At 43.6% G+C, this 23,938-nt stretch overlaps 1 protein-coding gene across 1 annotated transcript in view; it reads left to right on the top strand.

Annotated features, from left to right (window-relative positions):
- Window positions 1-14,080, top strand: part of LOC147615280 (ARM repeat superfamily protein) — a 47,944-nt gene extending 33,864 nt beyond the window's left edge. The window contains exons 3-9 of the mRNA XM_086779358.1: window positions 1,356-1,568; window positions 1,654-2,300; window positions 12,366-12,462; window positions 12,627-12,680; window positions 12,764-12,885; window positions 12,970-13,157; window positions 13,256-14,080. Of these exons, the coding sequence (XP_086635484.1) occupies window positions 1,356-1,568; window positions 1,654-2,300; window positions 12,366-12,462; window positions 12,627-12,680; window positions 12,764-12,885; window positions 12,970-13,157; window positions 13,256-13,881 (1,947 nt within the window). The 3' untranslated portion in view covers window positions 13,882-14,080. The remainder of the gene's footprint in view (window positions 1-1,355; window positions 1,569-1,653; window positions 2,301-12,365; window positions 12,463-12,626; window positions 12,681-12,763; window positions 12,886-12,969; window positions 13,158-13,255) is intronic.
- The last annotated feature ends 9,858 nt before the right edge of the window (window positions 14,081-23,938 follow it).

The raw sequence follows: 23,938 nt of genomic DNA, 5'->3' as shown, positions 1-23,938 counted from the left end.
TTAATATAGTTTTCTTTTTCTTTCTCTCTCTCTCTCTCTTTCTTTCTTTTTTGCAGTCAGACACATTTGATCCCCCTTAGCTAGGCTCTATTGTGCTTCCCTGATCCTTCAATGTTTCATCATGGATGGTTGGACAAATTGATAGTGTTGGATCCGGCGAAAGTCAATCATTAGTAGGTCTCTTTGCAAGTTTTTGTGTTGATGCGGCATGGATGGCATGTGAGCCTTCGCATTGGATGCAAAGTGGTCTTGCAGTGTTCAGGATCTTAGGTGCCTTGGATGAGCTTTGCTTGGATCTTTTCCTTGCTTTATATTGACACCATGCAACTGAGGAAAATTTCAACGCAAGTGAGGGAGATTGTGACACATCTCTGTGTTCAAGGCACATGTGGCAACCCCAGAAGGCATTGTGCACTAGAATGTAAGGCAGTAGAAACAGTTGGACAAAAGCGTGGGCATGATGCGCAGCCTACAAGGCCTTGGATGGGCTGGTCAGGCAGGTTTAAAGTGAAAATGTTTGTTAAAATATGTTAGTCGTGGCGTAAGGGTGGTCGACCTTAATATTGGGCTTTTTTATATAATTGTGAAGCTACCCGACTCGAGAGAAAACGCTGACCAGCCTGCCCCCCCTCCCCTATATAAAGCATGCATTGAGAATTCAGCAGGCCATCTGCGTTTCTCGAGCATTGAAGTCCACATAGTGATTCTTTGGTGCAAGGGTTGGTCACGGAGAAACTACAGTTGTGTAATGGGCTGAGTATTGTGGCCTACATTTTTAGTCTCATTCTGTACATGAGAGTTCAGTTGTAACATTTTTCATGTATATAATACAATACAACAGTTTAGGGTTATTGTGTACATAATACAATACAACAGTTTAGGGCTATTGTGTGTGCTGTGTTTGAGTTCCCTAATGAGAGGAAGACTGGGAGACAAACTCTGGAAACTAGCTCTGCAGAGAAGCAACATTCTCCCAAGAATTGTCTTCATCTCTCTATCTCTGGAAACCCTAGAACAGAGGCACAAGAGCTCTACAGAATACATGTGCATTCACCTTGCTTATCACTCTCTTTTTGCAATGTATCTGTAATGGTTAGTGGTAGTTGTGCAATGGGTTTGTTCGTTGGGCAAAGTGTGAGTGATTTTCTTCCTTGCTAGAGCAGCGATTAATTCAGTGAGGGAGTCTTGTGAGCAGAGTGCATTGTGCGGGTCGCTTGTACGACTTCCTTCCGGAGTTCAGCCTTAGAATCATTAAGGAATTTTCATCGTCTTTCATTGGTTGTTTATTGATTTCAGAAAATGAGATGTTTTGGGAAGCTTTATATGATATCAAAACTTCACTCAGCAACTTGCAGGTCCGGGAGCAAGTTGCTGGCTGTCTCTGGAATTTGTCCCTTGAAGAGGTGGTCAGGAACAAGATTGATATATCGGAGCTCCTACCATTACTTTTTGCCATGCTAGACTCTGAAGGTGTTGATAAGGAATCAGCTGCTGGTATTCTTGCTAATTTTTCTCTGAATGAGGGCAGCCATGACCTTTTAGTGGAGGCTGGCATTATCCCGAAGCTGGTAATTGCTTTCTTTCAGTACATTTCAATGGTTTTTGGTCACTCAAGGGTGTGTTTATGACTTTGTGCCTGTACTGGTTATCCAGGCAAATCTGATCAAAAGTGGGGAAGGCTCAAAGATTACAAGACAAGAGGCTCGTAAAATCCTCCTTGAACTTGTACAGAAGGACCAATTTAAGCAGATTATTATAGAGGAAGGGCTGGTTCCGGTGCCCCTTATTGGGGCTAGCGCATATCAATCCTTTAAACCTCTGCTTGATGTAGCGCCCTCGTTACCAAAAGAGGTGAATTTGGAGCCATCTTCATCATTGCCATCGGCTTTTGGAGCAGGAAATCTGCTCTTGGGTCTGAATGTAAAAAACAATGCTTACAATCTCGATGACGCCACTCAGCTAGCAATTGAGGGTCGGGCACGTCAGCATTTTCTTGGAAGGATTGGCTTGCTGGAGAAAGAGGCAAGCAAACAAGAAGTCGTGTGTGTGAACAAAAGAGAGAAGATCACCATCATGCCTTGGTGGGATGGAATCCCTAGGCTGGTCCTCATCCTTGGGTTAGAAGACATAAGTGTTGCAACATTGGCAGCTAGAACAATTTCTGAGATTGCTGTCAATGAAGAGATCCGAGAGGCAATCCAAAAGGCTGGCAGTATACCACATCTTGTGCGTCTTCTAGGTAGTGGGAATGAACCTGCGACAGAGGCTGCAGCATGTGCTCTTGAGCGGCTTGCTATAAGGTGAGTAATTTGATAAATAACTAATGCTTGATTTTATTATTAAGAGTCACACAATCATGGTGGGCCCTTCTCTTAGTGCATTGTTTTGATTACTTATTTTGTTAAAATAAAAAGTAATTTTAAATGTTGTGGTCCATATTGCTTTTGATTGTTTGAATGCTCATCTCATCAGTTGAATCACGAGTCCCATCACTTGCGTGCTTATGCCATCAAGTCATGAGTTGTTGGCATGTTGATGCTGTGCCTGCTGTAAATATTAGCACCATGCTGTGATCATGGCCCATCAGTCTGGAATCACCAACGTGGTCTTGGTGTCTCATCTGTTTTTTCAGTTTGGTGTCATGCTTATCAACAATACACAAGCCACTTTATTGTTGTGTTGTTGCCATGCCTGCTGCAGTTGTCAATGTGCATTGCTGGTCTCTGGGGTTGCTATAGTATGTCTGCATGAGCACCGTCACTGTTTCTCTGACTGGTGCTGTTTTGGTGAGTCGCAGTCTTGCCACAATGATTGCCATTACAAAGCTGCCATCCATGCTGCTGAGGTTTTGCTGAGCAAGTGTCTGCTGCCATCTTTTGCGTTTGGTCCCTAAGGTTGTGATTGGTAGGATTATTCACTCACTAGAATGGCCTTTACTTTTTAACTTTTTCCTCTAGCCTTTTAAGTAAATTGATGAGGCATATCCTATACAATCTCGTGATGCTTTGATGTGCACACAGGTCTTCCCCTCCTTGAGTCGGTTTGTTTCATGTTTAACTGATGGGATGGAGTAGTGTCAAATCCCCACGGATCCCCTCGTGATCGATCTTGGTTCGAAACTCAAATCCTGCAAACAAACGAACAAACAACAAGCAAGGGGGTGCAGGCCTGACTCACCTCCCAACCATGACAGCCGTGGGCGAGCCCACAGTCTTGGCTGTCCCCACCGAGCCACGAGCTGAGCTAACTAGGATGACGTACCGACCAATCTCCTCCTCGTGACGTCCCATACCGCCACGAAGCTGCCCTCGCGGGCCTCGAGATTGCTGCTGGCCTCGGCTGCACAAAGCAGGTGCACGTCTGCACTAGATCCAGGCTCCAAGACCATAGAGCTCTCACAAACTCGCGAGACTCTATAATACAATAACTAACCTTGGCCACCCTTTTATAGGCTCCTGGCCGGTCATCGGGCGTCCACACTTGGCCGCCCCCCCGTCCATACTTGGGTGCCCGCCCGTTAGTATATCCCTAACTCAGCTCGTCAATCAGCCTGCCTAGTTTCAAGCTTCCCCAAGCCTCGAAACTAGTCTTGCATGCGTATAGCACACGGTAGATACCCACTGTGCACATGACATACTCCCCTTCCTCTAAGAGCTCACTCCTGAGCTCACTAAAAAGCCAGGGTAATCTCTCTGAAGAGAAGTCAATGTCTCCCATGTAGCGTCCTCCTCAACACGATCCTTCCACTTGATCTTGTATTCCGTGATAAGCGTATGACGCAATCTTCGTTCACGAAATCCAAGAATCTTTTCAGGTTCGTGCGGAATAAATGTCATGTCCTGGACATCTATGATTTCTTGAGGAGTAACTAACTGATCTGCTCCACCCAGTACTTCCTTAAGTCTATTGACATGAAATACAGGATGAACTTTTACATGAGAAGGCAAATCTAATTCATATGCAACTGAACCAATCCGTCGTGTAACACGAAATGGTCCACAGTATCTAGGAGATAATTTCGGAGATCTACCTGTCCGTAAAGTCTCGGAATCTTTTGGAACTCGCAAATACACCATCGTTCCTTCAGAGAACTCTCTAGGTGAACGATGTCTATTAGAATAAAACCTGTCTCGGTCTTGAGCACTTCTAATAGATTCCTTTGCAACTTGTAACATTTCCTGCATATCTTGCAAAAAATTACGTGCTACATCATGTTGAAGTCCTGAGAATCCTACTGTAACAGGTGATCTTGGTTGAAAACCATACATAAGCATGAAAGGACTAAACCCTGTACTCGTATGCTTAGTACTGTTATATGCAAATTCTAACATAGAAAGATAATCCTCCCATGAACTTTGTCTTTTGGATACATATGCTCGAAGCATATCCTCCAAAATCTGATTCACTCTTTCAGTCTGGCCATGAGATTGAGGATGATCAGAGGAACTCAAATTCAAAGTTGTTTCCAACTTCTCAAAAACAAGTTTCCAAAAGTCACTCGTAAACTTAGAGTCCCTATCACTGACTATGTCCTGCGGTAACCCGTACAGTCTAAACAATTGCTCGATAAACTGCCGAGCTAATTGCGTAGCTGTAATATTCTTCCGGGTCGGTAAAAATCTAGCCATTTTTGTCAAGCGATCTACCACAACCCAAATAGAATCGTGGCCTTGATGTGTTCTTGGCAATCCGGTAATAAAATCCATGGAAATACTTTCCCACTTATTACCTGGGATTTGCAAAGGATGCAACAACCCAGCCTGTCTAAAGCGTTCAGCTTTATTTGCCTGACAAATCTGACACTTGAGAACATAATCTTCTACATACCCTTTCATCTTCGGCCAATAAAAAGCGTGTTTCACTAAAGATAGCGTCCTGTGTACCCCAGGGTGTCCAGCAGAAGGGGCGTCATGACACTCCTTAAGAATCTTGGACCTAATGTCCGGGATCTGTGGTACACAAATTTTGTCATTACGGAATAGTAAACCATTCCGAATCATCCACTGACCTCCTGCAGCCTGAATGGTAGACTGCACAGTCACCGAGTCTTGGTCAATCAATGAGCTCCCGTCCTGGATCTTCTGCCAAAATGGACCAAAATAACTATCAGTCCTGCAAAGCCCTTTCAATGACTGAAATAAGTCAGTAGAAATCTTGGTGAACGACAAAGTATTCACCTCTCTAATCCGACTAAGCGCATCTGCAATATTATTCATGGACCCTTTCCGATAACGGATCTCAAAATCAAAATCTTGCATTAACTCTGCCCAACGAGCTTTCCTTCCTCTCAAATCATCCGCATCACACACATACTTGATTGACTAGGTGATGATCAGTCAATACCACAAACTTGGAGCCATATAAATAATGTCTCCAAACCTTGAGAGCATGAATCACAGCATAAAGCTCCTTCTCAAGGGTTGACCAACGAGATTGAGTGTCGTCTAGCTTTTTACTTTCAAAAGCAACCGGTCTACCATCTTGAAATAAAGCAGCCCCGATAGCATAGTCACTGGCATCAGTTTCAAGAACATAAGGCCGACTAGGATCAGGTAATGCTAAGATAGGTGCTTCCTTGACTTTATCTTTCAAAAGTCTGAAGGCTATATCCAAATCGTTATTCCAAGTGATAGGCTGATTGGACTTACGTCCACGACCTTTCAATAAGTCGGTCATCGGTAGTGTGAGCTGAGAGTACTCCCGTACAGATTTCCTAAGAAAAACAACAAAACCGAGAAAAGAACGAAGTTGTTTCACTGTTCGCGGTATAGGCCAGTCCAAAACCTTCTGAACTCGGTCATAGTCAATGCTCAATCCATCTCTAGTGATCTTGTGTCCCAAGTAAATGATGTCGGTCATAAAGAACTCACATTTACTCAACTTAGCATATAGTCGATTCTGTCTTAAAATAGCTAAGACAATCGTGAGGTGTCTAACATGATCCTCAAGAGTACGACTATAAATCAAAATATCATCCAGGAACACCACCACAAATTTTCCCAAATGTTCACAAAAAAGATCGTTCATCATTTGCTGGAAAGTGGCTGGAGCATTGGTTAACCCAAAAGGTAATACGAGAAACTCGTAATGGCCATACCTAGTCCGAAAGGCGGTTCTTTCGACATGCCTTTCATGAATACGTATCTGGTGATAGCCAGTACGTAAATCTATCTTCGTGAAATATTTCGCTCCCGCTAACCGGTCAATTAGGTCATCTGATCTAGGGAGAGGATAACGGTTCTTAATAGTCAGCTTGTTCAATCTTTTGTAATCTATACACATTCTCCAAGTATTGTCCTTCTTTCTCCTAAGCAGCACAGGTGCACCCCAAGGTGATTTACTTGGACGGATCTGGCCCATCCTCAAATAATCTTCGAGTTGTTTAGCCAACTCATCTTCCTCAGCTTGGCTCATCCTATAAGGTGGAATACTCACAGGATGAGCACCAGGGATCAAGTCAATACGATGATCTATTGCCCGTTCAGGTGGTAAACCCGATGGCAATTCCTTAGGAAATATGTCTTGAAACGAATCAAGTATCTTCTGTAATTCTTTGCTTTCAAACACACTTAATTCATTCACATCCATGGAAGAGATGAGAAAAGAAGAAAGTGGAATCAATACACAATGGAAAGCGGTGTACAAAGAAGAATCCATTATATTTCCAAAATCAATAGTATTTACAAGAGGTCCCTGAGAGGGATGAATACAATCACCTAAAATACTATACTTGGTGTCCCTATGCTGAAAAGAAAAAATATGACTAGACCAATCTATCTGGACGTCAAGAGTCTTAAACCACTCAATCCCTAATAACAAGTCTACATTTTCCAGATGCATAACATAGCATTCCAGAGTATCTTTATAGTCCTGAATCTGGATTGGAAGCATCTCCACCTTGCGATCCCAAACTTGTCTGCCCGCAGGTAGACGTACCTCATAGGTATGGTCGCTGAGTGTCGTATCAAGACTCAATTTCTGCACAAGTTTGTAGTTAACAAAGTTATGCGAACTGCCAGGGTCTAACAGAATGTGAATTTTATGGCCATTCACTTCTCCATAAACTCGGAGAAGATCATGCATGCCAAATACTTTAGAATTGAACAGACAATCAGAACAAGTACTAGGGCGAGAAAGTACAGTAATTGACTTACCTGTCAAAGACAACTGGTTAGCTGCCTTTGGCTTGGGTCCTGCATTTGACTTGGTACCCTTTTGCTTCGGGCACTCATTACGCATGTGTCCTTTTTCTTCGCAGATAAAACAACGTATTTCCTTCTTGAGCTTCAAAGCCCGAAGGAGTCGTTTTTTCTTCGCTGGTGTCGAACTTGAACTCTTCGAAGGTTGGTCCGAAGACTTGCCTTCAGTCGTGTTAGCCATAGGTGCGGAGAACTTTCTTTTATGCTTGTTTCCCTGCTCGGTAACGGGTTTCGACTTGGAAGAGACCATCGTATCATCATAGATACGAGCTGAATGAATGGCCTTGTCCAAAGTTTTACATTTGTTATTTTTAACCTGTAATCGGTACGAGTTTGGTAAACCAGCTATGAAAAATCCCAAAAGAGTAGTGGGATCCATCTTTGTAGCTTTCATTTGCAAGTCACGAAACTTCTGGAGGTAGACCTCAAAAGTGAGGTGCTGCGAGGTCATGGTCAAAGCTGAAAACCGGGCAACAACATCGTAATCATCCTCTTTCTTGAGGAATTCTTTGTTGAAAATGTCTTCGAATTGTGCCCAAGTCGTTGGCTTTGGGTTCAATTCCTTTCACCAAAGCAAAGCTTTGCCGGACAGGAAACCTGCTGCTAACTGTATCTTCTTTCCATCATCATATGGATGAAACTGAAAGTGAACTTGCCACTTGTGTAGCCAAGTGTTCACGATCTCCTTGGTTCTCTGCTTTTGCTCGCCCCCGAACGGTTCCAGAGTAATATTGGGGCCTAAAGCAGAAGCCAAGGTATCCATTCCCGAGAAAGTAGAGAGGGTAGTGGTCAAGAGAGCAATGGAGTTCTGCAAAGCCTGCATCTGGGCTGCGATTTGTGCCTGACGTTCCGTCGAAGAAGCTTCGAGAGCTACTTTGAACTCTTGGAAATCTGATTTTGACACAAACTCGTCAAAAAGATCGGCATCAGTGCCTTCCGTAGCCGGCAAGCCTTCGCGTTCCACGAGGGGCTCCAACTCTGATTCTTGGGTCGACATCGTGAAGAGGGTACGCGGAGAGAAAATTCGATCTTTGCACAACAAAAGTGCGAGCGAACTTGAGAGCTTGAGAGCTTGAAAACTTGAGAACTTGAGAACTCGAGAGATGTGTGGCAAGAAGCCCACGTGAGGGGGTTTATAAAGGTTTCCCAAAAGCCAAAAAATCTCGAAAAGCTAGGCTTAGCTTTTGCTTTAGCTTTTGTGTTTTTTTTTGAATATATATATATATATATATATATATATATATATATATATATATATATATATATATTCTCTTTTCTAAAAAAAATAAACATCTTGAAATCTTTGAAACCCTTGAAACCTTGGAGGAATCTTTTAAAACTTTGAAAGTTTTAAATTCTACAAAAAAAACGAAAGCTAAGGAAAAAAAAACGTGCTTTCCTTATGTTTTTTTTTTCAACCTCCTGGATTAGCCGGCGCTTGCTGCTGACGTGGAGTGCTGGCCATCGCTGCTATCGTCACTGCTGCCGGCGCCATGACCTTCGCACCAACCTGCGTGTGCGCCTACGCCAGCCGGATGGGATTCCTGCGCTGGGCCGCCTACAGGGCCTGGTTGGGCGCTTGCGTAGGCCTGGGCGCAGCCCGCCTGGCGTGGGCACCAGCCCGCCTAGCCTGGGCACCAGCCCGCCTGGCGTAGCCTAGGCGCCTATGTGGCTTGGCTGCCTGGCCGCCTGGCGTAGGCCTGGGCAGGCCTGGGCGCTGCCCTCTTGGCCTAGGTGCCGCTTGGGTTGGCTGCCTTAGCCTGGCCACAAGGCCACGTGGCCTGTGTACCCGCCATGCTTGGCCTAGACGCCTACAGCCCGCCTATAACCACTGCCTGCAGTACTCGCCAGCGCCAGCGCACCAACCTGCCAGCGTGACAGCACGTCTCTCGCTCTCTCTCTCTCTCTCTCTCTCTCTCGTTCAATCAACGAAAAGCAACGTGCTTTTTCTCTCTCTTTTTTTTTCAGTTTTCTCTCCCTGCAGTTCATGCGTATGCACAACAATTCACCTCTTCTTTGCAAAAGCAATCAACCCTATTAAAACTACCATCTCCCATCATCAACATGGGTTTCTTTGATGAAGAAAAAGCACATACCAAACTGAAAACTGCAGTATGCACAGAAAAAACAGCAAGTTTTTTAACACATACCGTTCTTCGACCTCTTCTTCTCTACCTACCAACTTGCCCGTTCACGAGGTATGCTCTGATACCACTGTCAAATCCCCACGGATCCCCTCGTGATCGATCTTGGTTCGAAACTCGAATCCTGCAAACAAACGAACAAACAACAAGCAAGGGGGTGCAGGCCTGACTCACCTCCCAACCATGACAGCCGTGGGCGAGCCCACAGTCTTGGCTGTCCCCACCGAGCCACGAGCTGAGCTAACTAGGATGACGTACCGACCAATCTCCTCCTCGTGACGTCCCATACCGCCACGAAGCTGCCCTCGCGGGCCTCGAGATTGCTGCTGGCCTCGGCTGCACAAAGCAGGTGCACGTCTGCACTAGATCCAGGCTCCAAGACCATAGAGCTCTCACAAACTCGCGAGACTCTCTATAATACAATAACTAACCTTGGCCACCCTTTTATAGGCTCCTGGCCGGTCATCGGGCGTCCACACTTGGCCGCCGGCCCGTCCATACTTAGGTGCCCGCCCGTTAGTATATCCCTAACTCAGCTCGTCAATCAGCCTGCCTAGTTCCAAGATTCCCCAAGCCTCGAAACTAGTCTTGCATGCGTATAGCACACGGTAGATACCCACTGTGCACATGACAAGTAGCGTGCGATCTGCTGTCGAAGCCTTGCTTTTCAATGCTGCTTGGAAAATTAACATTTTATGAATTGAATAGGTGGACGACAAGGGGCTGAACTAGGCTGATCGAATGGCTGTGGAATCTGCTTTTACATGTGTTGGGCAGAGAAGTGCATGTTGTTCATCTGTCAACCCTCCCTTGACGGGGAAAATCCAGGGTGAAACAGATTATTGCTCCTAAGACAACCCCCAATAGATCATTGCTCATCATTTAGTTATCAAAAAGGCAACCTAGTAGGCCTGCACAACCCAACTAGCCAATTCCAATGGCCATCTCTTGGTAGATCGACCTACTACCTGCTTGAGTGGCTCATCCTGTGGGTGGTTTACCAACCATCCATGCAGATGGCACCATTAATGTAGGACATACACTCATTGTCAATTGAACTCACCTCAAGATTGCAATTAAGGACTTGCTCTTCGATCCATATGTTGGTGTGTGCCTCTGGGTTTTAGAAGAGTGCATGGCAGAAAGCAAGTTAGGGTTGTTCTCTTGTTTACTTCACTCCATCCACCAGCCAATATAAAGCAAAGGTGGGTCTTATCAAGGGCCCTCTCTGTCAATTTGTTGCGACCAAACGCTCTCCAAGATCCCCTAAACACAACATAAACACATGGTTAATGTTAGACATCATCATCCCCTTGCTGCTGGCTCCTCTTTGGTGTCCTATTTGAGCCCGTAGGGCTGACCATGTTAGCTTGAGGGGCTGGTCACCCCTCACACCATTTCCCACCTTTTTTCCCCATTTATGGAGTCGTGGGCCTTTATGCCCAGTCGTGTGGTGCTGGTCGGCTGCCCCTTTTTGGGCATATATATAGCCGGGCCTCCCCCCCCCCCTCACACACTGTATTCGCCTCTTGCATTCGTTGTGCCTCTGCGTTTTGGCTTGCTGCAGTCCCTCACATACGAGGTGATCTTCCCCCTCCTGCTCGGGACTTGTACCAGCATGTTCATCTTGTTTGGTTGATATTGAGAGCAGGTGTCCGCTTGTATTTTTCTCCATCTCTCTCTCTCACTCTCTCTTGTGAGTTTCCACTTTCCCATCTTCCGCTGTGCATTCCTTCAGGTAATCCATAGATCCGAGAACGTCGGATCACCCATAGCATCTTTCAAGGCTCCTGTCAATACACACCCAACTAAGCCCTGGTGTCCCATATCACCATGACCCATCCCGAGTGACCGATGGCAGAGTGTCTGAATCACTATGGACTCGCAGGAGTGGGTAAGCACTCTGATGGCCCAGGAACTGACCATCATAGCACAAGGCTACAACAAAACAATGACCCATTCCACCCATAACCCTCACTTACATATCTTTTCCAATAAATGCTGTACTTATGGGATTGTTCTCTTATAACTACTTATGAGTTACCCTTATAATCAGCCTGCGTTCCTAATCCCCTGGCCCCCCTAGCCCCCCGATTAGGTCAGCTAAGCATCGGGTACATAACACTCTCCATGCATCTCTTTCATGAAGGTTGGTGGTATGTGACATGACATTTCAAGCATTTCCATTAAATCTCCCATGTAGAGGATGAACTGCAGCAATGGCCTCCATTATCCTCTTTAATTAGCCATAAAAGAACAATTTTATCTCCAAAATCTTCCTCCAAACATCTTTGTCAAATGGCACACATACAATCTTTCTTGGTCACTAGAGCAAATGCGATGTTGTTCATCCCACGAGGGGAGGATCATGCCATGAAGCAGTAGATGAAGCAGAGCACATGATTGGCAAAGAAAGATCTCTTCACAGCAACATGGAATCTACTATCCTCACTTATGCACTCAATCTACCTCAGTGAGCTGGGTGTGATACCACCATCCTGCTAATTGTCATAGCGCTCCTTATGGGCTGCATTTGTGAGCCTCAGCCCTTAAGTAAGGGCTGATCTTTAAGGACGTTTTGTCACATCCATTGTAACCAGAGCATTGTCCCATGCCCTTGCTAACAAATTTGGTGAGATGAGGCAAGGGCATGCCTGTTCATAGAATATGCATGTCTGCTTTGAATTGATGTCCATTTGTACTTAAGTTACGGCTGATCTTGAAGGATGGCCTGCAACACTAGAGCATGGACCCATGGCCTTGCCATTGAAATTTATGATATGTTGCAAGATCCTAGTGATGCTACTATTCTGTCTTTCAGAAGAATATACATGACCCCATCTGAAACCGAGGGTATGGGTTCCATGGGACACAAAAGGAATAGTGCCTCAAAACTAATGTCATTTTTTGTTTTCCTTCTCTAGTTTTTGGACTTGTGAATTGGCATTATGGTGATCTGATGAAAGAAGTTCCCAAGGCTTGACCTTAAACGAAACAAAAACTCTTTGATGGATGATTTCAGCTTTGAAATGCGGAAGTCTATTGAGGCACACGGAGCTGTACCTGCCCTTGTGGAAGTCCTTAAAGCTCATGATGCTCCTGGCTTTGTGAAAGAGAAGGTTGCCATTCATCTCAGCTGTACTCCCACCATGTTGTAGTGTCTGCACTCTTTCTTTGATCAGAGAACTTATATGCAGCTCTTTAAGCAAAAATATCTATGCGTGTGTGTGTGTGCACACATGCGTGGATGTGCATGAGTAGAGTGTTATTGGGTTATGCACAGGTGCTTACAGCGTTGGATCGCCTGTCACAAACAGGGGAGGAGGTTCAAGCGATGGTAATTCTCTTCTGATGTAGTGCAAGCTGAGTCTTTATAATGCTGACACCATGGATTCTGATTGAATTGGTTCTTTTATCCAGATCCAATCAGGTGCCTATCCAGGGCTTGTAAACATTGCACAGTCTAACAGTGCAAATGCATATGCCAAAGAAGAAGCAGAAGGGATTTTGGAGGAACTCTCTTCACGCAAAGACGACTCAAGGTATGCCACAAATATCCTTTTCTTTTCATGTACAGTTGGTTGTCCTCGCTATCAGCAGCTCTGATTCGGAGTCTCACTATATAGGGACAAAATTGTTGACACTAATGGAGTTCCAGCTCTTGTTGGGATATTTGCATCTGGCACTCCATCACTAAAAGAGAAAGCGGTTCGTGTGATGGAGAATTTGGCTGTGAGAGAACAGCATGCTGAGTCCATTGTTCATGCAGGAGTGGAACTTCCTCTCAAGTCTCTGCTTGAAGTGATGTTGGAAGGTGTACTACCATAAAATTTTCCCCTCATGGGATGCATACATTTTAGCTTTAGCATTACATACCCTGAGCAGTAACATTCAAGTTCTGACATGCTGCAGGAAAAGGTGATGTATTGGACACTCAAGACATCATTGAGAGAGAGGAGACTTGGGCTGCAGTTGCTGCTACATCTCGGCTTCTGAATAAACTTTTGCTGTATGAGAAGGTTCGGGCATCAATCGATTGCAGAAGTCTTGCCCTGCTACTTGCACGTGTTTTGAAATCTGATGCACCTTTGCATGTCAAGGATTGGGTTTCGGCATGCCTTCTCAATCTTGATAGGCTAGTTGGCATCACCACTAATGTGAGTATACCCATAGAATCAGAAGTTACCATATATGACAAGATTCCTAGACTAGTCAATGAGATTGGGACTTCCTTAGATCCAGATGTTCAAGAAAGAGCTGCGATTGAGCTGCACGTTCTAGTCTCACAAGGTATTGAGGGCTATGTTGCAGCCATCTCTAATGCAGGAGGCATATTCCCCCTTGTGGAACTCCTTGACAAAGGGACTCCAAAAGCATGTGAAGCTGCCCTGTCTGTGCTATACAATATAGGTACAAATGAGGAAAATCACCCTGCTTTAATTAGGGCTGGTGCTGTGACATATCTACAGAGGATTGTTAGGTCTGAAAGCCCTCAGTGGATGCTTGCGCTATATCTTTTACGAGCGCTTCCCACATAAGTTGGTGCGCAATCTCAAGTTGTAAGCTTGGATATATTCCAATTGCAACAATCCACTAATCAATCCAAAGTTATCCTCGCCGTTTTGGCACTGCTGTCATTATGATGCTTAAAGTAAGGAAAGCATAAGGTCTCCAAACTTACAAGTATTCCTTGAAGACTACTACTTTCTGATCTAATGCATAAATATTTATGAGAAAGATGCACGATCCAAGGGTGAACCTTGCATGTTGCAATATCAAAACTTCGAAAGGTCAATAGTGAACAAAGAAATGAGTATTGCATGTTGTTGTAGTGTGGTCCTTCAAGTCATTTGAGTATTGTGATTTTTTGTGTGGAGTCCCATTGAGTCTGTTTAATTGTTATTGCTCCCTTTTAATTGTGAGTGATTGCTTTTGCTTGTGAGAAGAACATCTTCCTTGCATCTCCATGCATCTTGCATGTTTTGCGAGTGGGTGGCAATGAAGGGTCATCCGTTGGTTCCTCTTTCTTATTATACATGTGGACACCTTTTAGTACGGCTTGTATGTCCCTAGTCTTCAATTAAATGAGCGTGAGATCAGAGTAGAATGGATTTGCTCCAATGATACATCTATTAGACGTGGATTGAGATTTCCTGTGGTTTGTGAAGATGAGCTTCTACATAGGCAATTTCTTGCATCTCTCCCTGGATGTATTCGTGTAGAGGTTTGGTTATATCTCGAGGTGCATGCCACCCTACATGAGGATTTCTATTGGTTACATCAGAGTTCACACTGTTTGGACATTGAGACGAAGCTTCAACATTATCCTAAGTTGAGGGCAGCCCATAGCAGTTCTGAGCTGTGTGAGATATGGGAGATCGGGTTGAAAAGCAGTGATTTCAAATGCTCAATCTACTACGAGATGGGAGGTGCAACATCATAGCCTTTTGGCAGGCCTTTCTTTTGCAGAACCCTTATTCAAGATGCTCTGACCTTTTCCTTGTTGAGACTAGATCGTTTTGTGCCAAGCTAATAAGAAACAACATTTAGATCAGTCATATATGCTTATCACTTGCATATTCCAAGAACATGGAGGATGTCTCCTAGGCCTTAAGAAGAGCTATGGGTGAATTGGGGTGACGTTAGCTATAATGGACACGCGGCTCGGGTTTGGAGGAAGGACTTGGTTTTGAACTATATCTAGACTCACATCACATAGGTCTATGAGTAGTGGATCTTTGGTTATACTTGGATGGTACTCGTGGCTATGCCCAGAATTCAAGGCTTCTAGTGTCACTTGGGCACACTCTATGAACTACAAGCGTATCCTCAATGCTTAACTACTTCAAGCTCTTGTCGATAACTGGGCATGGGTAGGTATTGTCTGTGGTTCTCGTGACTCCATGCACGCAATCTAAGACCTATAGTGGCACTTGGGCATTCTCTAAGAGTTACTTGCTTGGCCTCAATGCTCAGCTACTTCAATTTCTTGTCCATGGGCTACCAATCTCTCATAATACTCTCAGAGAAGAGAGGAGGAACAGAAGGTGGTGAAGGCAATAGAGCGGTGCACCATGCTGACATCAGGATGCCCTTCGTGCGGTTAAGGAAAATCTAGGAGCAGAGACTTGTAAAGGTCATAAAATCACTAATAAAGTAACCATAAGAGATGAAAGTTTAGCTAAACAGGAGGTGGAATTTTCAAGGCCAAGGAGCAAAGATTCAGATAAACGTAAACAAAAGAGCAATGCTAAATCAATAAGGGTCCCGGATCAACTTGCTAAAGCAGAAAATGTAGGAGATCCAGCCATGGTGTTGTGCAAGCCAACTCCAAAGGTGCCAACGAGTGGAATGGGAGATGTCCTAGTAGAAGGTAAGATCATTAGCCCCCATTAGAAAACATATTTCCATCTCGAAGTTAGGATGGTTATGCACCAGAAAGAAAATGCAAACAAAGAGCATCATTGGCTTTTGTGACATTTGCAATCCAAAAACTCTAGATTTAAGAGGGTGGATGGAGCACCAAAGGGATAGAGAAAGATGTGAAATGGAAGAGTGCATATATATATAGGAAGAAACTTCTATTCAGTAACCTTTGTTGAGTTTGAATTTGCTCAAAATGTCCTTAATTCAAAGAAGCAAGATTTTGCAAGGGGTCACCAGTGTTTGTTATGCCTTCGCCAACCAAACTTCAACCTCGTTAGATAGAAATTCACAATCTCTCTATTAAGCTAACTATCCTTGCTAAATAAGAGATTTTCCAAACACTAAAAAAGTATTGGAAACTGAAGACTAATATCACTCGGTTCTTTGCTAGCCCAGTTGTGTCATGATCAACCTCTCGCAAGAAAATCCATGAATTAGAAATTGTCCTTCATGGTATAATTGAAATAGTTGTGTCCAAATTCTATACAACTAGGAGCCTTATGCTTTTACTGTGGATGGATTGATCACACAAGACCACCAACAAGGCCAATCAAAGGTCCCGAGAAGAAGATGAGGATTATATGATAATTTACTCAAAGGAAAGGAAATGCTCATAAAGCAACCAAGCCTCCCCATAGAAGCAATGGATTAAGGTTGGAGGGAGGGAGATCACCTCCCAAAACATGACTAAGAAGAAGCAACCAATAATTTACTCCAATAGGTTTGCAACACTAGAAGAAGGTGGTCATGATTTCTTAAACCTAGAGATTAGCATAAATGATAGATATTATCAATGGAGAGCTTTTGGTAAATCAACTCACCTCCTCAGCAGAAGATGTAGTTGACATTGTTAAGGAGTCAACGAACTTCATACCCCTCTACTACACAGAAGATGAGGAGACAATATTTAATAAGAATGGTACTTCTATTGGGAAGAGAATGTTGAATTAAGGAACAAAAATCATCTCATGGAATGTAAGAGAGCTCTCTGATAACTTGCAAGCGTGGAAGATAATAAATTGGCTTACTGATCAGAGGATTACAATAGATGTTCTTAGTTTATGTGAAATAAAAGTCAACGACAATCGACTGCAAGGAACATAGATGGATTGGTCATGGAGGAGTTAATGGCGCAATTGAAAAAACATGGAAACTAGTCGAGTAATGAACGAGCAATGTTGGATGTGGATTTCCATCGAAAAGGGAGCATGTAGTGGAGGAAGATATGCTTCAAATTCAGAGGGAGAGAGAAGAGGTTCATGGGTCAGACTAAAAAGCGTCAACAAAGTCAGTGACACTGTTTGTGGGGACTTCAACATGCATTTACACACGAATGGTAGGCAAGTTGTTTCTTAGCCTATCATTAGAGGCATAGAACAAATTGCACGGAATGATTTATGCCAGAAATGCATCTGGATACAATTGGAGAAAGTAGATGACCAACACTCCTGGTGGATAACAAACACACCTAGTGGAAAAGTCCTTTTTCCCAGAGGATTTTAGCTATGTTAGACAAGGGGTATGTCAATGTTGAGACTAGTCTAGACTTCCAAGGATAACTAATTGTCTAACAAACATGGCATCAAATGATCATTACCCACTTCACATTCGGTTGGAAAGAAGAGAGAGACAAAAACAATTTCATTTCAAACTTGTTAAAAAGTGAAATCCTCAAAATGAGAAGATGTGGATTGGTCCCACAGTTTCATCCAAGGCTGGGGATATTTTGAGGAAGAAAGTAGATAAAAGATAACAATTCTTTCTCTTTTGGGGAAGGGAAATTGCAAAGAGAGCAGACAGAGAGAAAAAGTTGAATAAAAATGCTCTTATAGACCATCCTTTCCTTAGTCTCCAAGGGAAGGACGTCTTAATTGATAGACTTGTGGTGTTATATACTTTCTTTGTTGTTGGAGGCAATCTAATGAACAATTGGATAAACTCTTGAGAAAAATCCTTTGGAATGGGAAGTAAGCCAAAATCAAGTGGGAAAAAGCAAGAGGTTTGGGGATTCTTAACATAAAAAATGTGGCAAACATCAAACTTGCTGGAAAAGCATTTGCTCAATTCTCCTGTGGGTAATGGATGTGTTCTATTTTGTAAGGCCCCTTACCGTTGTGGTGAGCACACCCAGGCACCCAACAGTTCCTAGTTTACACACTAGATGGTGGCCAAATAGTTAGAAGACGGCTTATGTAGACGTGACACTCTACCAAGTAGGATGCATGCTTATGCGGACTATGTGACTACACTCGTGAGGGGACCTGGGTGTTACAATACATCAAAGGTACCATTAGGTAAGGCATCACTTACAAATTGGATAATTCCTTGACTGGGTTTTGTGACTCAGATTGGGCAAGAGATTGTGATAGCAACAATTCTGTTTCTAGTTATTTATTTCTTATTGAGTCTAGAATTGCATTTTGCTTCAGTAAGAAGTCACCTACAATGGCACTTTCTTCTACAAAGGCAGAGATAAGGGTGTTGCTCAAAGGGGCAATCAAAGTCGTATGGCATTGCCAAGAACCCGATGTTGCTGGTGTTTCATGCTTGCAGGAAGCACATTGAGATAAAATATCATTATATGCATGAGCTTATCATGTATGGAGATGTGGAGCTTGTCTACCGCTCATGACAACTGAGAATTGTGCATACATTTTCATAAAGGCTCTGGGGAGAGATTTGTTGGAGCACCATCTTCATTGATACTGAGCGTTGGACCAAAGAGGTAGTTCACCTATACAGGTGGATATTGAGGGGGGGTGTTGGAAAATTATTTGCTTAATGATACACCCTCGTGATGTTACTGTGGTTGTGCTCTATTTTTTAAGGCCCCCTATATGAGGAGTAACCACATTATGGTGAGCACCGGGGCACCCGAATATTCCTAGTTTAGATATTAGATGCATGATAGTTAGGAGGAAGCTTATGTAGACTTGGCTCTCTACCAAGTAGGATGTATGCTTGTGTGGGCTATGTGACCACATTATTGAGTACTGGACACAAAAAAGCAAGCAAACATTGTTCTCAAGGTACGGGGCCTATTTCAAGGTCCAGATGGTCTCAGATGGCCATGGGAGCTACACACAGTTCTTATTATAAGACTATTTTGTAGTCTAATATGGTCCCAATCGGATGATATAGTTGGTTGGTCATTTTCGACTAAGTCGTGGGTTGGCTGACCTACATCCATGCCAACCTTGGGCTTTATATATAGACTAGTTTGGCAGCCTTAGTAGTTCATTATTGAGCTTATTGCGTTTAAGCACTCTTGTAAGCAAGACATCCTCCATCTAGAGTTTGTCTAGATTTCCATCAAAGCTCCTTACCCATAGCACATGGGTTGGCGGACATCCATCACTCTATAATCAAAGTTTACAAGTGATAATATTATTTACTCTCCACTTCTTTCTGCAATTTAGTGCAGAAAGAAGTGGATTTTGCTAATTTTGCTATTGTGTTGATCCTTATTTTGCTATTGTGTAATCTTATAAAATTGGCCACCAAATGATTAGGGAAAGCATTGCATTATAGGGAGAAGCCTAGGTTGAAGTAATTTTAGTCAACCTACATAGGGTGGCACTTTGAAAATGCAAAAAGGTGGACAAGCCTTCTACAAGGCTTCATTATGTGTCATCTCTTTGATAATAGGTTTTGATTTATGGAAATATCGTTGGCAATCTTGGTGTATAGCAAAGCAAGCCTTAAATTGGTTGGTAGAAATGGAAGACTTGGGGTTGTAGAGATATAGTTTTCTACCCACATACAAGATGAAATCTTGTTGGATCATAAGGATGAATCTTTGGTGTGCAAGGAAAATCCATTACCTTCAAAATAAGAGACAACCATGGTTAAAATTATGGAGATGGGGGGAAGGACAATTATTAAATAGTCCACTTAAAAAACCAAAACATGTGTTCTTAGAACTGGCCAACAAATTAAACCAAAAGTGGGGGACAAATGGGCAATACAGAAAATGAAAAAATATCTTTACAATTATGCGGTCTTTTGATCTAAATTCCAAAGTGAAAGATTGGTTTATTATTCATCAAGGTTAAATAAGAGTAAAAAAATGAACAAGGAATCTAATTGTTTATAGGTTTTGTAAATTCCAAAGTAAAAGATTAGTTAATTATTAATCAAAGTTAAGTAAGGTTGGTTATTATTCATCAAGGTTAAGTGAGTCGTCAACAAGGGACGTCGCCCGCGGCGGCAAAGCCTGTCGAGGTCTTGACCAGCCTCGGCACGGTTAAAATGGTGTGCTTCCGGCATGATGGGCGAGGGCCGACGAAGCGGTCCCTGAGTGAAGTGCTAGGACACCTAAGGAGGATCCTAGAGGGTTCTGACCAGGCGATGCACGGGCTCGCGGTGGTTGCTAGGACACCCGGGCGTACGTCAAGGAAGATATCTGATGGACAAAAAGGAAAGGTTTTTGGGAACAAAAATTTGATACTGGATCTCGTTGGTTGGCCAGCTGGTCTTCAACGGAGAGTTCAGATGATGCATTTTTGTATTACAATGGACTTGGAATTTTGGAAAATGATGATCGAAAATATTATGATTTTATTCAAGGATTGTCTTAAAGCCAGTCGAATCTGTTATAAATGGCAATTTCATATTGGGTGTGTATGTGGTGTGCCTATTTGATTTTCGTATGAATCGCCGGCTAGGGAGCCTGGGAACTCTTTTGCTCGGTACCCAGGCAAAAACCCAATAAAATCTTTATAAAAGAATCTCACCAATTCAGTGGTCGGGTGGTTGGCTAACCCATGGGCCGGATGGGGTTAGTAGGCTGGATCGGAGGATTCCTGAGAAACAACTAGATACGATTAGTTATGTTAATCAGTTTAAATCCTGAGAAGACCTTATTCTGTGGGAAGGGATCATCGGCTGTGCCTCAGAAATGAGAAAAAAAGCGGTGATTCCATGGGCAAGTCTCTTCTTGATTTGACCATGTGACTTCAGGCTTGGTCAGATCAGTTTAATTTAGTCAAGACTTGACTTGCAGTTAAAAGATTTTTCACCTTCCTAGCGGAATCGCCCGTGCCGTCCTGGCGAGGGGAGTCTTCCGAGCCCGGTCTCGGAGGGACCGCCCCCCGGGCTAGCCTCTCGTCCCGGACATCCGCGGGCGAGGCCCCGAGTGTGCAAGACCCCCACCAGCGCGGGAGGCCGACGCGGCTTCCGCCGCTCCCGCAGCGGGGCAGGAGCCCCGGAGCAGGCGGGCGGGGACCTCACAGCTGGTATCAAAGCGTTGTTGAAAGCTAATAAGGATAAACAAATTCTTATCAGAAATTGATAATAAAAACTCAGAAAAAGCATTTTTCATAATGTATTTTCATTCCGTAAGCTTCTTTAATGAAGAATTTTTAATCAAAGAAATTGTTTTTATAGATGGAAGTTCCCTATTTATCTGGTATTCCCAACCTCACCGAGTCTCAAGATATGACTGCGTTCGCCTTCGAGCATCTCATCTCTTCCGCTTCAACTCGAACAAGCCGAGCAAGACTCGCACGCCATTTCGAGGATTTATATTTTCCTGACCCAGCGGAGAGACGACAGCATAAGTGGTTTGCAGGAGGACAGTATGTCCACACCTCTTGCGACCGACGTGCAATGCTGAGGCAGAACCTCTCATTGGTAATGATTCTGTTAAAGCTGAAAATGGTGCGTGGTGTCATTCTGTATCATTCAACGCCTCGAAATTTTAGACTTTCATGCCAAGTCTACAGACTCCTTAGTTGCTTTATTCCTAAGGAGAAGATAATAGCTCCCTTGTCAGTAAGTGAACGTTTGTATCAAGGCATGGCTATAGCCCAGTACCGTCGTCTTATGCATTTCTCGAGAAGATTTTGAATTCTGGAGCCGAGCTGCTCTATGTACATATTGCAACTTTTATATAAATAAAGAAATGTTTTTTGGAGAAAAATTCCCTGTTATATAAGTGATTGTTTATGGACGAGCTGTTAAAGAAAAATCTATTATCAGAAATATGTCATAGATCTCCAAAAAGATCATTGTCTTGTTTAAGAAATTGTTTTCCGAACCTCTTAAGTCTTAGGATCTCGTGGACGATATCAAAATAAAAATTTAATAATATATAATTTTTGGCAAAATCATGAGACAAGGAAACCGTGGCGTCAACAAGACCCTCTCTCTGAAGATGATGAGCTTGACCCCGATGTTCGCAAGGCTCTTCATAGGACTCAGCCAGGACCCTTCAAAGGAGAAGGGGAGAACCTGGGCGAGACTGTGGAGAAATGGTTGGATGGAAGCCATGGAAGAATATTTTGACGTCACAGGCTACAATGAGCGGAGCAAAATGGCTCTTGCCAGACTGAAAATAGTGGAAACAGCTAGGGTGGCATGGAGGAACCACTGTGACACCAACCATCTGGACAGAAATACTCAGTCCTGGAACGACCTTAAAACTTATATAATTTACTCATTTTGAGAAAGAGATTTTGTCCTCCTGGATTTTTGGAAACCAAAATGAACGAATTCTTAGAGCTAAAGCAGGGGAGCAAAACCATCGAGGAATATCACCGGGCCTTTGCTCTTCTACTCAAATATTCACCACCTCTAGATGAAGAGCAAATCATGGTGGCCAGGTTCATTCGGGGAATGAACGAACCCTTGGATACATTGGTCAAAAATTCCAAGCCAGTGTCCATGGCAGAAGCTGTTAGAATGGCGAAGGACTTTGCTAAAGCCTTCATCGTAAAAGTCCTGCCAAAGCCAGCTCCCTCATCCTTCAAGAGATTTCAGACACCGGGAAGTTCTTCCAATTTTCCGCCTCCAAAGAGACACCAAGGTCCTAACCAGAATGTGGAGACGGGAAGCTTCAGAAATGAAGGAAGACCTTTTTCCCAAAGTACATTCTCAGGAACTCCGGCTCTCTCCAGAATGCAAAGGGAAGACCTTCGAAGCGAGAACAGATGCTTCGGATGTCAGGGACTTGGGCACCAGCTCAAGGATTGCCCATCTCCTTCTGTGGGCCAAGGAAGCCAGGGTCCCAAAGTTTCGAGACAGACTCCTTCATATCAGTCCAATCAGGGTCACCAGCGCCAAAATTAGGGTAACCCAAGAAGAGTGCCAGCTCAGCCTGCAACCTCCATGCAAAGGAGTCTCCGAACTCCCTCCCAGAATTGGAATAACCAAAGAGAGAGAGTTCCACCTCAGACCACAGCAGCTAGAGCAGTCACCATAGCTGAGGAAGTGGAGGAAGAGAAAGGACAAATCTATGCAGCAATTGAGCATAAGGGGAATAACCGTCAATTCTCAGTTCTCCAGACTCCAGCAGAGTACCAGGGTAAGAAATTCAAGCTTTTGATTGATTCAGGTAGTAATCATTCTTTTATTTTCCCAGGATGTCTGCGTAAATTAGTCCTAAATCAAAAATCAGGGAAACCTATGCAAGTGGAATTAGCCAGTGGGAAGATTCTTTTCACTCACCTTGAGATTGACCTTATTCAGTTTAGCTTAGTGGAATTAGCCAGTGGGAAGATTCTTTTCACTCACCTTGAGATTGACCTTATTCAGTTTAGCTTAGATGGGAACGTAACAGAGTGCCAGTTCAGAGTCCTACCCCTGGGAATATATGACGAAATCCTTGGAATGGATTGGCTCCAAAAGAATCAGGCTGACATTCATTGTCACAAAGGAACTATCTCTTTCCTAGACCTTCACGGGAATAAAGTTCAAGGAATTGGAATTTCCGGATCCCCATTGCTACAATTAGTCAAGGCTTCCAAATTATTAAAAGGGCTCAAAAAAAGGCAAGCTGTGTATGTCGTTAAAATGAATCCGGTAGACATAAAATGCAAGGCTAAAGAACCAGAGTGGTTGAGTGTGCAGATGTATTTCCTGAAGAGCTGACTGAGATGTCTCCGTCTCGTGAAGTAGATCATGAGATCGAATTAACCCCCGGAGCTCAGCCGATAGCCCAGCGTGCATACAAAATGCAAGTCCCTGAAGCCATAGAACTTAAGGAGCAGTTAAGACAACTGTTAGAGCAGGGATTCGTCAGACCCAGTGTCTCACCTTGGGGTGCGTCCGTTCTCTTTCAAAAGAAGAAAGATGGAACGTTAAGACTCTATATTGACTACAGAGGACTTAATCAATTAACAATTAAGAATAAGTATCCTATTCCTAGGATTGATGAACTTCTGGATT

The sequence above is a fragment of the Cibotium barometz genome, chromosome 40 (genome assembly GCF_041138505.1).
Source record: "Cibotium barometz isolate CiBa-2024 chromosome 40, ASM4113850v1, whole genome shotgun sequence".
NCBI classification, from domain to species: Eukaryota; Viridiplantae; Streptophyta; class Polypodiopsida; order Cyatheales; family Cibotiaceae; genus Cibotium; species Cibotium barometz.
The sequence above is the reverse complement of the archived record's forward strand: the minus strand, read 5'-3'. Positions and strand labels throughout refer to the sequence as shown.